General features: G+C 40.8%; 1 protein-coding gene across 3 annotated transcripts in view; it reads right to left on the bottom strand.

The window, feature by feature from the left end:
• LOC141966744 (multidrug resistance-associated protein 1) overlaps nucleotides 1-15212 on the bottom strand; it is a 57324-nt gene that overhangs the window by 12376 nt on the left and 29736 nt on the right. Inside the window, exons 13-22 of one of the 3 annotated variants that reach the window (XM_074919791.1) lie at nucleotides 13873-14019; nucleotides 13412-13499; nucleotides 11901-11970; nucleotides 10947-11073; nucleotides 9598-9774; nucleotides 8388-8555; nucleotides 7830-8007; nucleotides 3206-3250; nucleotides 1231-1315; nucleotides 384-522 (exon numbers count right to left, since the gene is read on the bottom strand). In XM_074919791.1, coding sequence (XP_074775892.1) covers nucleotides 384-522; nucleotides 1231-1315; nucleotides 3206-3250; nucleotides 7830-8007; nucleotides 8388-8555; nucleotides 9598-9774; nucleotides 10947-11073; nucleotides 11901-11970; nucleotides 13412-13499; nucleotides 13873-14019 — 1224 coding nt within the window. Of the gene's footprint in view, nucleotides 1-383; nucleotides 523-1230; nucleotides 1316-3205; nucleotides 3251-3657; nucleotides 4023-7829; nucleotides 8008-8387; nucleotides 8556-9597; nucleotides 9775-10946; nucleotides 11074-11900; nucleotides 11971-13411; nucleotides 13500-13872; nucleotides 14020-15212 lie in introns of those variants that run through there. The other 2 variants (XM_074919793.1, XM_074919794.1) reach the window with 2 other exon arrangements.

Raw genomic sequence — 15212 nt, forward strand, 5'->3', positions numbered from 1 at the left:
TTAAATTCATCTGAGTCAATTCCAGCTCCTTACGCTGAAGGGCAGATTTCATTAGGTCACCTAATTTGTCACAACCTCTCTCCAAGAAATAGCTGCAAGGTTTTCATGTTTTCTTTTAAACTTTGATGTGGTCAGGTCCATCATCTTAAAACAGAAGTTTAAGTGTCAGCACTCTTTCTGCATGCAAAACTGGGGCTCAGCTTTGGGAGCAGAGGGAACAGCAACACTTCCACAAAGTGCCACACAACAGTCAGCAAGTCCAAGAATCCACTCAGACCTCTCTCACCCCAGTTACATGGCCTTTGGAAGGTATTTTCTTCTGAATCCTGCGGATTTTTCTGAAATTGAAAAAGAGTGCAGGAAGCAGGAATGGGAGACCTTACCCTCCCAGTCTTCGCTGTGTCAGCCTCTGTGAGCTTCCAGGAATTCTTTTCAGTGAGTGGCTTCTGCAGCTCTGCTGTGCTGCTCTGGTGCTGTGTCTTCCCAGTGTCTCTGCTGTATGTTGAAGAGTTACTGAGTTGCCTGTTTGAAGATATTTATTTTTCAGTCTTGATACAGGCCAGGTGTTTATTTCATAAATAGACTTCAACAGTCCACAGCTCCAAGTCAGTGGGTTACATTACTCTGGTGATAATCAATCTCCTAAGGAGCCAGGCCAGTGGTTACTACTGCTTCCCTCCTCCCCTCACAGTGCACTCCTAATCCTCCCTGATGGCATCAGTTCTCAAGTATCCGTCTTCAGATACAAGTAACAGGCTAGCCAGTCAAAGAAGTCTCAGCTGAGCAACCCAACTCCAGAAAGAAAAGTGCTTGGTGATCATCAACATCAGCATTTACAAACCCTATCACACAGTGCAGCTGCTGGAGTGCAAAAGGGTACCCACTGGCATCAAAATGGGCAATTGTACTCCCAGGCACTGATTAGCTTCCAGAAATACCGTATCTCTAGAGCACAAGAATAAGGCATAGACAATGAGGTTGATTTGGGGAAAGTGTAATTAGAGTGATTGCCTTTGGGCGCTCTCAAGCATAATAGCAGGTCAGACTAAAGCTCCACTTCGCACTTGACCCCATCTGACAGCCGTCACACAGAAGCCATGGGAAAGCCTCTGAAAGCTGGACTAGCCAATACCATGCTCTCCCTTTCATGGGAGCCAAACACCAAATCACTGTTTGCCCACAACTGAGTACGAGTGGAAGGGGGGCAGGCGGCAGAGAGAGAAAACACACCTATGCATCAACTTTCCAGGGGCTTCATTCACAAGGGCTCCATTTTCTATCGGCTTTCCTTCCTTTCCAGATGGACTGTTTGTATCTGGGGAGGGGGGTGAAAAAGTTAAACATGAAAATGGTAAACAGAAAGTTATCAAGGTTCCTTTCCAATCCTAAATGCCAGGTGCAGTCCGAATGTGCAAACAAAGCAGGGAACACAAGTAAGTGCATATACTGACAGATAACTGACCAAGTGAACAACCAAGTTTAGTCTCATCCACAACAGGACTAGCTGCCAAGACAGTGAACATTTATTTTTCTATTTTTCTACCAAATGTAGGTCAGTAATAATAATGTAATATAGTTATGAGAACTTACTTAATGTTAAAACATGCAATATCAAGTGACACGATGACTCAGTTGGGGGGGGAACAACCCTAAATCCAACCACTCCTTTTTAAACCACAACTTTTACACAGTTAACTATAAATTATTTTCATTTTATACTGCAATGAGAAGGCATTCCAGTAAATGATGTAGCAAAGCTGTAAGAAGAGAAAGCATGTGCTATTAACTTTGAGCCTTTCTGCAACATTAAGCAGGAAGCAACATGCGAAAGACTGGTGTTTTTAAGCAACCACTTTTAAGCAAGAGATCTTTCTACTAATGTCACACTCAAAAAAAAAAAGTTTTGTTATCCCACTTGTAACAAGATTCAGCACACACAAAACAATTATCTAAAACATTTCACAAAACTTGTCAGCTTGAAAGATTAAGCTTTCTTGGAGCAATTTAATTCAGTGTAATACAGTGCCATGAGTAAAACTTCTAGGTTCAAAGTTATACTATCGTTTTCCTAATAAAAAACAAATGACTGACTCCTAAAAAAGTAACGGTCAATTAAATGGAACTCTATTCTCAAGTATGAAAGTTAATTCAGAATTAGTAACAAAAAAAATAATTTTGCACTTTAAAAGGCTTATGCAAACAAAAAAGCCCACCTGCGTCTGTTCAAAAGATATGTGGGAAAATTTGGGTAGATCTAGAGTCTGAAGTTTTCATGTTTTTATACTAAAGCAAAGTATAGGCATAAAACAGTTCATCAATACATCAAGTGTAGACTGCTTGAACATAAAGCTGTTCCCTGCTGTGTCTGCAAACTGAACATTGGTTCATTACTCCAAAAACCCAAAGCTAAACTGTTCAGTGTGGTCTAGAAGCAGAAAAAAGCAGAAAATGTGAAAAAGTGAAGAGTTCAATGATTTAGTTCTTATATTTATACAAACAAGAGCAAACCAATATGGGACTGCTGGTTATTTTAAGCACTTGACAGCATTTCTTTTGAAAGGCTCCCATATGAAAACCAGCAAGCATTCCAGCATCACAGTGCTTTAGAGCATCACTAAAGTTCTAAACCCACACAAAAAAACCTGCAAATAAACCATCCTGCCCTAACAGCTCTTAGATTTGGTTTTGTGTAGTAGGCTACAAAGATTTCCTTCTTATACCGCATTTACGTCTTGAGAAGAAAAAATGCTCAAGATCGCCATAGCAAATCTTGCATGTGCACGTAGAGTATAAGCTCACTAATGAAGACTCTCTTGAAAAATGTGTCCAGAAATGATAGAAGGGAACAGCAGCAAGTGCTGAATACACATATGAGAGCAAAGAGGACCTTCAGGGCTGAATCCTGAACAATGCCTCTGGGTACCCTCAGTACACTCCGAGGTCCAGCATGCATCTTTAAAGTTTTACATAAACTTCCTCATGGAAGTGTTTCAGATCAAAAATTGCTGCTGCTGAGTTATCTAAAAGCTGACAGAGCAACTGTTGCAGTCACACAAATGAGGACCATGCAAATCAAGCAGACACCTTCTACGGGGCAGACAAAATTCTTCTAGTAATGACTCAATCTCTTGTAAATGAACTGCAGCTACTCATATAACTCCAACACAAGCAGTAATACAAAGCTACATGGCAAAAAAGCAATTACCTGTTTCCAGAGGTTGAATCACTACTTCTAATGAAGGATCTGAGTCTAAAAGTATATGTATAATTAACGTTTTCCAGAACACACTCAACCATTTTCAATCTTTACAAACACATTCAAGTATCACAACCTAAACCACAAAAGCATAAATGCCCAAGGCAGGATCAAATTTGCTGAAATGGACCTCTTTTTAATCCCAAGCCCCATACACAGTAAAGAAAGACAACCTTAAGGAAAAAGAAAAAAATCCAAGTCAGATGACTACAAGTGAATGACCAAAAAACTTTTTTTCCTTCAAGATATGCACTAATGAAGACATAATAAAAAAAATTTACTCTAAAGTGGCCACATATTGACACTGACAGAAAAGCCCCACTGTGTACAGGTTACTATCATACATATTTTCCCCAGGGTTGGGGAAAATTCATTCAAGAATCTTAAAGAGAGTCCCTGACCTTAACATTAAAGATGAAAAGCATTATGTTCTCAGAATGGCAACTTTTGTCCACATGGCTACGCCTCTGCTCCCCCAGCTCTGCTCTTCTGCCTTACTTTAGTCATGCAACTGCAGTGAGAGGAGACGACCTGTGGTAGCACTGTGTAGTCCACAGTCATCATCCTGCATAGACAGAAATAGTGAGATACTTCACTCTTCCAAGCATCTTCATACTTTAACAGCACTCGAACCAATATTTGCTTCTGCCATTTGGGGCAGAGGCTGCAAGTAGCTTTTACTTTAAAAGAAAAAGGGAAGAGTTGAATTTTCCTAGCAGTAAAATTAATTTAAGGGAAAATCAGATTATTTCCTGACACAGACAGGTATTTCCTGAATAACTACTCAGTCCAGACTCTACAACATTTGTAAAAGAGCAAACACATCTCAATATTTAATTTTTGCCTTTAAGGAGTCAGAAAGGAGAGAAGCACCCAGCCTACAGGCATCATCAGAAGCACTACAGGCACCACACAAGCTACCTTAACCATCCAACCTTGTCACGAAGCTTAATGCAGCCTCATGTTACCAAATACAGGTGTTCTGGGCTTTACTGGAAGACAGTGTTGATTGCGAAGGCACAGTGTTTTACCCTGCAGATATGAAACCCCAGCCCCTAACACAGAATTAATGTTTATTATGAAATACACACTACTACCTAGTGTGTAATACAAAGTTATTCACCAAGAAAGCCATCTGCCTTTCAAATTCAGCACTTTAAAAATAAACATAACTTTATTTTTTTGCTGCTGCAATTGGGAACCAAATTATACAGAAGCCAAGCAAGGCCCTGCAACTTACTCCTGTACCATACTGTAACAGGACACCAGCTGAAATTTGGGGAATTAAGTCCATAAAAATTAAGAAAAATCTCAAAGACATTCAAATTGAACAGCTACAAGTGACAGATCAAGACACTTCCTTATGCAGGTTACTCTACAGTCCAGACTCTTACCAGCTCTCAGAGTATTTTTACTGCCCTTTCCCTCCAAACCAAACCTGAGTAAGCCTGCTGTGCTGACAATTCTCATAAAAATGAGCTGAGTAGCCACTGAAAGGTCTTTCAGCTTTTTATCTGACTGCAAAGTCACAGATCCAAATGCTAGGGAGACAGCCATGTGAAGCACAGCCCACACAATGTAAACCAGATTTAGAATTACTAACTGTGCTATACATCTCTATCTTTCAGGCACTGCAGCCAAGGCCAAAGATGAACAGACAGTTAAAAAAGCACTTCAACCTTACAGTGCAGTTGCACTTCTCTGGAGCCAATTTCACCCCCCACAAATGCTAAAAATAGCTCCAGGATTTTCAAGGACAAACCAAAGTTTATGCTGAAGCCATCTGGAAAATACAGCAAAACCCCAACCTGCTACAACAAAAATTAAAATCTGCTGCATTAGTTTATATGTGAAGGAAATCAGTCATAAAAAGGTAATCCTGAAGTAACTATTTGCTATCTCTACAGCAAGAGATATTGCAGCAACAGCTACAAGTCCAGGCGGGGGGAGACACGGGACAACACGAAAAAAGAAATACATTTACAGGAGTCAAGGGCAGATCTGTGACTCCAGAGCAATCTGCACAGGCAGGAGTAGTACTGGCACCAGCAAATCAGCCACACTAAGTGCCAGAGAATGGAAAGACTGCTAAAAGCAAGAGGGATTTGGATGTTTTTTATACAACCCGATAGGTTATTTTACATGTAGTTCCAGTTGCTTTGCACAGGATAACAGAGTAGATGCAGTAAGGCATCCATTTCATGTGCCCACAGCTGAAACCAGCAGCACTGCACATTGTGCTCCCTGTGGCTAAGCAGCTTCTGCTGCCACCTTCACTGCTGCCTTCTGCATGGAGCAGGATGCTGGAGAAGGGGGAGCTCACATCGCCCCTCTGAGCCATCCCGCAGACTCACATGGGGGTATATTTCTTGAGTGGGTAGTTTTCCCATACACAGAACACCGTGAGGCTGAGGATGGGAAAGGCAGCAGTACAGCACACAGATAGCAGGAATCCCAGTGGGAGAGGACCGGGAAGCAATGGGGAGCAGACTCGCAATCAAACCTCAGAGGCTGGTAGGAGGAGAGGCTTTACTACCCTTGCAGAAGCAGGACGTATTGCAGCCAGAAAGTACCAATCCACAATTTTCTATTTTCCTCCAGATTGTTTTCAGGCTGCCAACATGTGGCTTCAGACATAAGGGAGCCTCCCTTTTAAAGTGGGCATGCACATCCCTTCCAGCTAGCTCAGGCTGACTCCCATCACAGATTACTGTGTTTATCCAAGAACCTGTGATTTTTAATAGTATTTAGTGATCTTTTAACATCTGATAAATATTAATATTATCCCTGTGAATCAGACAAATAATGCCCCTGTTTTTCACTTTTTACCATTGGCAGAAGATCACTTGACCAAAACTGAGAAACAAATCTGCTGCAAATAGGCCAACCCTGTGATATAACAATCTTCTCCAAAGCACCAGGGTCATACTGAAGTTTTATTAGATAACTGCAGAGAAGCATGGCAAAAGATAAAACACTGTCTCACTTTCCAAAAGAAGACCCAGTATTTAAACAGAAAAGTAACTTAGTTTAATGTAAAGGACTTCAAAACCTACCATGCACTTGGAAATGGGAAGAGAAAAAGGTTAAAAGAATAAGGCTATTAGAGGAGGCAAATCTTTGTACAAGTCAACTTGTTAACTTCCTAGGGAAGCATAGAGAAAGTTAATTTGTCTCCACAAGTCTTGCACACTGAAGACTGCAACAAGTCTGACTGCACCCCGTAGCTATAGGAGCACCTACAGAAAATACACAGAAGTTACCATGATTCTGCTTCCATTAAAACTCTTCCCACAGTGGGAAACCCCACTCACAGAGCACTCTACAGTGTCCACCCAAACCAGCATCCCAGTCTGCAGAATGACAGCTGAGACATATCAAGAGACCTCTCCTAGAGAAGAGGTAGCCTAGATACAACAGTGCATCCTAACCTTGAGCCTCAGCTCGACACATCATCACCCAGTCCAACTCCCCATCAGGGATGGCTGGATGCAGGAGAGGGAGCCAGGAAAAGATGCCACCTTGCACACCCAGGAAAGAAGCTGCTGTACATGCAGCCTCCCCGCTGACAACACAGACTGCCCTTGAATAGTAGAGGGCAGCTTCAGCAAGGCAGACCATCACAGTCCTCAGACAAGGAACTTTTAAATGAGTATGAGGAGCCTTGCCAAAGGCAACCATTCAACACCTCTTTAACACTTCACAGCTTCATCAGTACAGCTAAATGTGGCACTATTTCTGTTTTGCCTTCCACAGGCATGTGAGTAAACTAAAAATGTCTTGTTTTCCCTCTAGGGAATGGGTGGGAACCAAGGGTTTTCCAAATGGAAGATGAAGGGAAAAAAAGTGGGTTTAATCCCTTCCTTGTTCTGGAGAACCTGCTCTGCAGCACTCACCAGCAGGCATTTGCTACCTAACAGGCCTCAAGCATGCACCAACTAAAACCCAGTAAGCACAGTGCAAGCATTCCTCATACTTTTTGGCATGAGCATATGGAAGAGTATCAGGAAATCACCACAGGCAAGCTGCTGAAGAAAACAGGCTGGAGACAAGAGACTAAGTTCTCTTATTAAAATTCAATAGTGCAACAGCCTGCAGGTAATTAAAAAAAAAAATAAAAATTCTGAAGTATAGTTCTCTATCAGTGCAGTTCTACAGCTGCTTTGTAAAGCAGGAGGAGTGAGGGACATCACCTAGGAAAAGGACCTGCTTCCTCCTCCTCCCCAGCCCCAGAGGAAGTCACAGCATAAAGATGATGCAACCTAATAAGCACAGGAAGGGTGTATAAACCACAGCTGGCCTTTACTTGATCTCACAACCATCTGGATTTTGCTCTGAGAGGAATTTTACTACAGATCTGCTCCACAGTCTCCTAAATTTTAAGAAAGAAGGTGCATTCAATCTCACAACCTTCAATGCCCTCAAGAAATAAGCACTGTACTACCTATAGGTATATCACAAGAACTACTCATTTCTTTTAACTTTCCTTGCACTATAATATTTTTCCTTTAACATGATTCCCTTAGCATGCCACACATAAGCTTAGCTCAAGAGATTTTATTTGTAAGCTTACCACTGTTCTCCATGCTCTGTTCAGCATTAGCATATGTGCGAAGAAATTCAGCAAAAGCCCCATCTTGCTTCAGCAGCTCCTGGTAGGAGCCCATCTCAGAAATTTCTCCGTCAGACATTACCAGAATTGTATCCATTTGAGGCAGATAGTTGATTGCATGGGTTACCAAAACCCGTGTCTAGACAACAAACAAACAAAAAGTTTTCCCAACATCTCAAATCAGTACATACAATGGTTGAACTACTGCTCTTGTTGCTTTGAATTCTGTGTATAATACAGTAATAACTGTGGACAGGCATGCAGGATTTTAAAGAAAATGTACTGTCCTTGTCTTGAGTTTTCCATCAAAGAATTCTGAATTACAGAAATAAAAGCACATTCCAATATAGAAACTCAATGTTTACAGAAGTCCTCTAAAAATCTCAGAAGGATCCCTTCATTTTTTTAGACGATTTGAAACATAAGTCTGAATATGCAACTTGACAAACTTGGAATCATTTGAACTCAGCAAAGAAAAACAAATCATTCTCTAGAGACAAGTATCTTATTATGACATACTTTATTTTTCAGGATTCCTTTTGGTCCAATAACTTTCTCAAAAATATGTTTCCCAACATGAGCATCAACAGCTGATAAAGGATCGTCAAATAAATAGACATCTGCATTACAGTAAACCGCCCGAGCAAGACTGACTCGCTGTTTCTGTCCTCCAGACAAATTCACACCCTGGAGAAACAAGAAAATATGATCCTTTATTTACAGCTGAAAATACGCGTCTCACTGCAGTTTGTAAAAGACATGTCGTATGTGGTTTATGCAGGTTAGAGAAATTTAAGCATTGTATGAAACAGATCTCCATGATGAATAATGTCACTACCACAATAGCATAAGCAATCACAGTCTAAGTCCTCTTGGAAGGAAGCACATCTATTAAACTCTCACTGTCAGTGAGGCACTAGTCAAAAAAAGCAATTGTAAAGCAATTAACCCAGACCAACCTACCTCACTCTGTACATTCAGAGGCTACTCTTCTTCTCAGCTGTATTTCTGCAGTGCTGCCTCTGATTTAATGAACTCTGTTCACACTCTACAATTTGGTTGGCCTGCTGACCAATAAGGAAGATAAAGCCGCACCCTTTACTGAATCTGGGGCTGTCAACTGGCAGCTGTACCCCACCTGTAAGTAGTCAGCAGGCAAAGCTCATATCCCTGCATATCCCTGTCTTCTGGAGAACGTCAGCTCAGCAGAACACCAAGCTGGGTACGTACCATACCCTGCCAGCCACATGGTTAGGGGACACCCGATCCTGCTCCCACAGCAGAGCACTACATCTATGCAAGTTTCTAAATCCCACACCACATATACTTCTGTAACCAAGGGCCAGTTTTGAGGTGGTGGTTGGTTTTGGGGTTTGGTTTTGGGGGTTTGGGGGAGGGGTGTGTGTGGTTTGCTTGTTTTAAATAAAGCTTAAGTGTTCAGAAGATTCTTCTCGTTTCCATACATTTTTCTGCTCTATAATCATGGCAACTTAAGAGACAATTAAAAACTGTCATTGCAAGATGCTTTTGCATTTGTAACTGAGGACAGGTTTCCTCCCCTTTGAGGCTTAAAGGCAAGGAAACCATGCTGTTCACATTTGCCTCTTACTCTAGAAGATTTCTACTCTGAATGTTTTGAATTTGAATTCAATACAACTTTATCTTAAAGTAGAAGTCATATGGCCTTAACTACAATATTACTGTTACAGTAGAGTGGATATTTAAATACCTTTTCTCCTATTTCTGTTTTGTCTCCTGTAGGAAGAATCTCTATATCAGGCAGCAGCGCACAAGCCTCAATCACACACTTATACCGGCTCTCATTCATCTCTCTTCCAAAGATAATGTTATCTTCCAGAGTTGCATTTTGGACCCAGGCTTGCTGAGGAACGTAGGCTACTGAGCCCTGCAAGAAAAATAAAGTTCCTTATTCAGTACTTTAGACTAAAAGTCTGCACACAAAGTCAAAGCACAGCAGGGCTTTGTGAAACAGGCAGTGCTAATCGCCTCACAAATTGCCTATGGTCATTTCAAAACTGCACAAAGTAATTCTTGGACTACCACCTCCTCCAAAATGTTATTTTTATAATCCTCTCTACAAGTGTATGTAACAAAGTGTGTTAGTGGAAAATTAAGGACTTCAAACAAAATATGATTCTCTAACGTAAACTTGGAGGGAACATTTGTTTAGAGAATATGTTTGCACAATTACTGAATGTCAAAAGTCATTAGTTTCTTTCATATAGTTATAAATTATGTTCTGCATAAAACAATTTAATCTGGAATGCAAGTGTTTAACAAATGCATCCCTGCCAAGAGATTTCTGCAGGAAGTAGGGGAAGTAGTTTTTATATAAAAGTCACTCAAAGGAAGAGACTGAGCTACTGCAAAGTATTTTGCTTTGAGGATTAGTTCTCCCTTCTCTTTCTGCACAAATAACCAGTGATTCAGATCTCACCTACTTTATTTTTCCAGAATTCAGGAGATGAACAAATGTGCATTCTTTCAAATGCAACATATTTGTTTTGCTCTGAAAAATAATTCTCTTTCCATACATTATAGCAGCAGCAAAATCCAAAACAAGGACTTTTTACTTATTTACTTACAAGTCATTTCTTCTATGTGAGCTATGTGCAATTCTGATGGCTAAGAAAGTACAAACTGTTACAACAGCAGCTTTTCCCACGTTTGGGTATCTGGGTGTACCTTTTCTCTTTGTAACTGTCTGATGTCTAAGAAGGTATGAACCAATACTGCTCTTCCTCAGGCTGAGTATGTACAACAGGGTCTCCCCATCTCATACCTGGCTGCCAACAAGACTCACCAGAGTACTTATCTTGGAGACCTCCATCACTGTGTCTATTCAGCTAAATCTGAAACCAACAAATTTAGAAGTTGTTGGGTGGAGGCTTAATTACAGAGTGCAGGCTAAGGCATATACATGGCTTGCCATGAAATCAGGCTAAAAAACACATTAATTTGAAAGGCCGTCTCTTCCCCTCTTCACACCACTTGGAAATCCAGAATCCCTCTGGCAATATCCACAAATAGCTGAACAATTCTTCAGACACATCACACCTTGACAACCACGTAGCCTTCCTTTTTGTCCATCTCCCCCAGTAATGCAGACAGCAGTGAAGACTTTCCACAGCCAACTTGACCAACAACAGCTACCAAGGAGCCTTCAGGAACAGTGAAATTAATGCTGAAATAAAGTGTACATAATTCAGCTTGCTTGCTGGCACATCCCAGTAGTTAAAATGTTCTACTGAACAGCCCATATAAAGCCAGATGCAACGTGAACACTCACAGCAAATCCTGACATGGCACTGAAACTTTAACTGTTTAAAAATGAAAACCTCTCATTCAGAAAGTACTCAGCTCTTCTTATACTTAGGACATAGCATCTTAATATCTAATTAGTCAAAAGGGGAAGAAAGAAAAAAAAAGCGCACTGTGATACAGCCTGTCCAATATTTCTCTCAAATGCTCTGTGAACACATCTAAATACCAATGGATACTTCCCAAACAGCATCCTTGTCCCAAAGAATACGCAGTGTAAGGCCCAAGAAAGAGCAGCCAAAATTAAGGAAGGGGACAGGGCAGAGGGAAGACAGCTTATAGCTGCATCATCCCAGTTACTTTGTTAGTCATACCATACTCAAGGCTCTTCACTGGTTTTCTCCAGCATGGGAATCAAGGATGGCTACAGTTCAGCGAGAATGGTATTTTAAAAGGAAGACTCTGAGGACAGAGGGCAAACATGAGGGACAAGGGATAACTACGAGGGGCTGATCTGGCTGCATCCTCTAGATGGAGCTCATCCCATCTGCAGCGCAGAGCAAGAGCCTGAAATTTCTGAGGCTTTCTCTCCTCCCATTATAACTATTACTCCCTTTTATGCATTCCATACATACAACGTACTTTGTAAATTCCTCTAGTTCATGAAGACACAGTTTAAAAAAAAGACAGAGAACAGATCATTTATCATGCAGCAAGATTATGGAAAGAACAAAGACTATTAATTCTTACCTGTTCAGTGAAGGAGGATCATTTTTGGACCAGCTAAATGTTGCATTCTTTACAACAATGCATCCTTCAGCTGACAAATAGAAAATTTGTATTTATAGAAGTGCCAATGCAAGCAGCTAAACTGTATGCTTTGGATTATGCCAAAGTCAATCTAAGCACACACAGGAAGAGGGATAAAGCTACTTTTCCAGCAGAACAACCACCCAATGCTTAACAGAAGCTAGTGTTATGTTTTTACTGAATTTATCAAGACAGCAGAGGTTCTCAGGTTACACTTACTCAGTGGAGGTACATGTCAGCTATACACAGATCCTGACTTACTCAGCTGCATCCTCCTTATCCAGCAACTGCACTGCAGCACTGCAAAGTTAGTTCAAGAAACTAGCAGCCTCAATCTGATTTGTGCTTCAATGGAAGCATCAGCTAAACTGCCACTTCTATGTGTGAAGACAAGTTACTACAAAAATGATAGGGCAAAATAAATCAAACTACCAAATAAAATAACTTTGACTGAAAATAGAGTTCAGTGAAATGTCACATGGTACTGGCATCTGTAGATTTTTAGTGACAACTCAAAATATACCACTCCTAATTCAACTACACAATAAATACTTAGCCTATGTGAATATTTACATTAGTATGCAAGTACAACCCATTACGGATTCAACAAAAAAAAAAAACCAAACAACCACCAAACAAACCCACCACACAAAACCCTATGCTGGATTTGTGAACCATGTATGCATGGTTATCAGCTGAGAAAGGGGAAGAGATATTCCCAAAAGGAAGATAGAGAGAAAAAGAAAATAAAGGAGATGACTGCTTATTAGAAAGTCAAGTGACTAAAATGATACAGAACTCAGCTAACCGCCATGAGAGGGAGTGATGAGGATTTCACTATCTCTCTAAAAAGGAAGTAAGAAAAATCATTTAGATGTGATTGATGGAGTTAAAGCCAAGTTTTGTTTTGCAAGAAAAAGGGCATTAGTTTTTCAGTAAATCTGTCTTCATGCTTCTGTATCTCCTAAACAGCTCTATATAACTGAACCAGCAACAGTGGAAATAACGCTTTTTGCACAAAACAGAAGGTAGAGGCATCTGCCAGAACGGGGATTTGTCCTTTCTCCTTCAAGGGTGCTGAAGTGTTACATGACCGTTCTCCAAAATGTTGGGGTTTGGCAAGGCATTGATTCTGTTAACTGCCCACAAACTTCAAATGGCTACACTTAAAACAGTCTAACAAGTAGTCTTTAAAGTTGACCATCCCTGTTTGGATGCAACCATTCTGTAGTTAGGACACAGGAGTTGGGGTGAGCAAAGAGGTTACCTTTGAGCAAAGGGGTAGATACTGTATATATAATTTTCATTTTACAAACTCCCTTCTCTGCATTCTGGCTAAAATTTATCAGTGAAAGTTGCAAATTGTATCAAATTTGTTATAGAAAGTGAAAGAAACACTGAAGCCACCCTGAACTTGCACATGCTGATTTTCAACAGGAAAAGAAACTCACCGTCTGTGATGGGACCCCTGATTATGCTGTCTGGATCTAACTCTTCATGAGACAGGAACACCCTAAGGCGCTTCAAGGAGACACTGGCCTGCATGGGAAAGGATGCAAAACTATCTTACACTTTGCTCATTACATTTAAGAGCTTGTTATTTTGCACCACATATACACTACATTGTTATTATGCACTCCTAATCCCTCCTTAAATCCATTGCAGTTTCTTGGACAGTCATCAAACTTGCAATTCCCGAACCACAAGAAATATAATTGATTTCAGGAACACCCATCCACCATGAGTGGGATTGGTAATTCTGCTTGCACAGCACTTCACACACAGGAAATGCATAGCTCCCTTTTGAGGTGACTGAATTTCACCAGTGAACATTCTCTAAAGACAGGAACGTCATCTTTCCACCCCGGGGCTACTTCCACACAGAAACACCTGTTAATGACCAGAGTCTTACTTCTACTATGCTGCTGATAACCATAGGAAGCATGTTCAATGGAAACCTGAGGATGTTGAATAATGCTAGGGAAACAAATGCCTTCTGAGCATCCAATACGTTCTTCTTGTCTATTGTGACGTACACAGCAAACGTGGACAAGGCAACCTGAAACAAAGTGTAATGGCTACAGTTAGGATGACTTTTTCTAAAGCCATGAACCTAGGAGTCACTCAGTCTGACAAGGGGAATCAGAGGTCTACAAATCAAAGACAGACTAATGTTCTGGTAACTTCCTTGTTCATGGTAACACTTTTTGCAAAACAAACATTCGATTTAAATTTACTGTAAAAAGAAGTCGATGACTCCTCTTAGGTGTCAAGCGCTCGCTTTCTTTGCACAGCAAGGGTGAAACCGCAAGTGTCCCAGGCTATTTGTGGTCACACTGCAGGAGAAGGGAAGGAGAGCAACGATCAGTCTTTCTTGCTGCTCTCTCTCAGTTTTAGGGCACTCCCCGTGGTACCCTGGTACCAGTAACATATATAGACAGAGAAGTCAGAAACACCCTAATGCTAACCCATTGTTTATTTTGTAAAGACTACCCCAACCCTAGATTGCCAAGTACAGCCCACTGTGCAGATTTCCAAGCACAGTTCATGGGCAGATTGTTTTCCAAGAAACTTGAAATGCTACACCATTACACAGCTGAAGCCTTACAGTGCCTAAAGAGTTCACCTCAAGATCCATGCTGAACAAGAAAATGACACTGAACCATTTTTATCATCAATCATAAGGCATAAAAATATTTTCAAAAAATCCATATATCTCTTTACATTTTTTAAAAATGTGTTGATTAAATTATAGTAAAATTAAACTAAGTAAAACCAAATGTTCACTTTCAGATCTTCCCTTCACAGTGTTTTATTCCATGGTACAAACACTCATACCTCAGTGTATCACAAGATCCAGCAACTCTTCCCCACGGACTGCCACTTAAAACAAGAAATCAAGATAGGCTAACCTTTGCCATTCCCCCTCCTCCAAGACCTGGAACAATTAGCCCAAATGCCTAAGGATCACTCTCATCTAAGCACAGCGTCGAATGAAGACAGTATTTTTGTTAAAATTCTGACTGCTGTGAAGACATGCATTGTTCTTCATACAGCGGCTGACTCAGCTGTGCGTGGTACAGTAGCTTGTTTGTACAATCCCTGGTCTGGACAACCATATCCCAGGGAGAAATCCATCCCACAGAGATCAAAAACAAGACAGGGTCCAAAGAATAACCTCACAAGCAGCATGTCTGCACTCTTGTGTTACCAGCAATTAGTCTAAGATACACCCTTATCAGTACACATAGC

Source organism: Athene noctua, chromosome 15 (genome assembly GCF_965140245.1).
Source record: "Athene noctua chromosome 15, bAthNoc1.hap1.1, whole genome shotgun sequence".
NCBI lineage: Eukaryota > Metazoa > Chordata > Aves > Strigiformes > Strigidae > Athene > Athene noctua.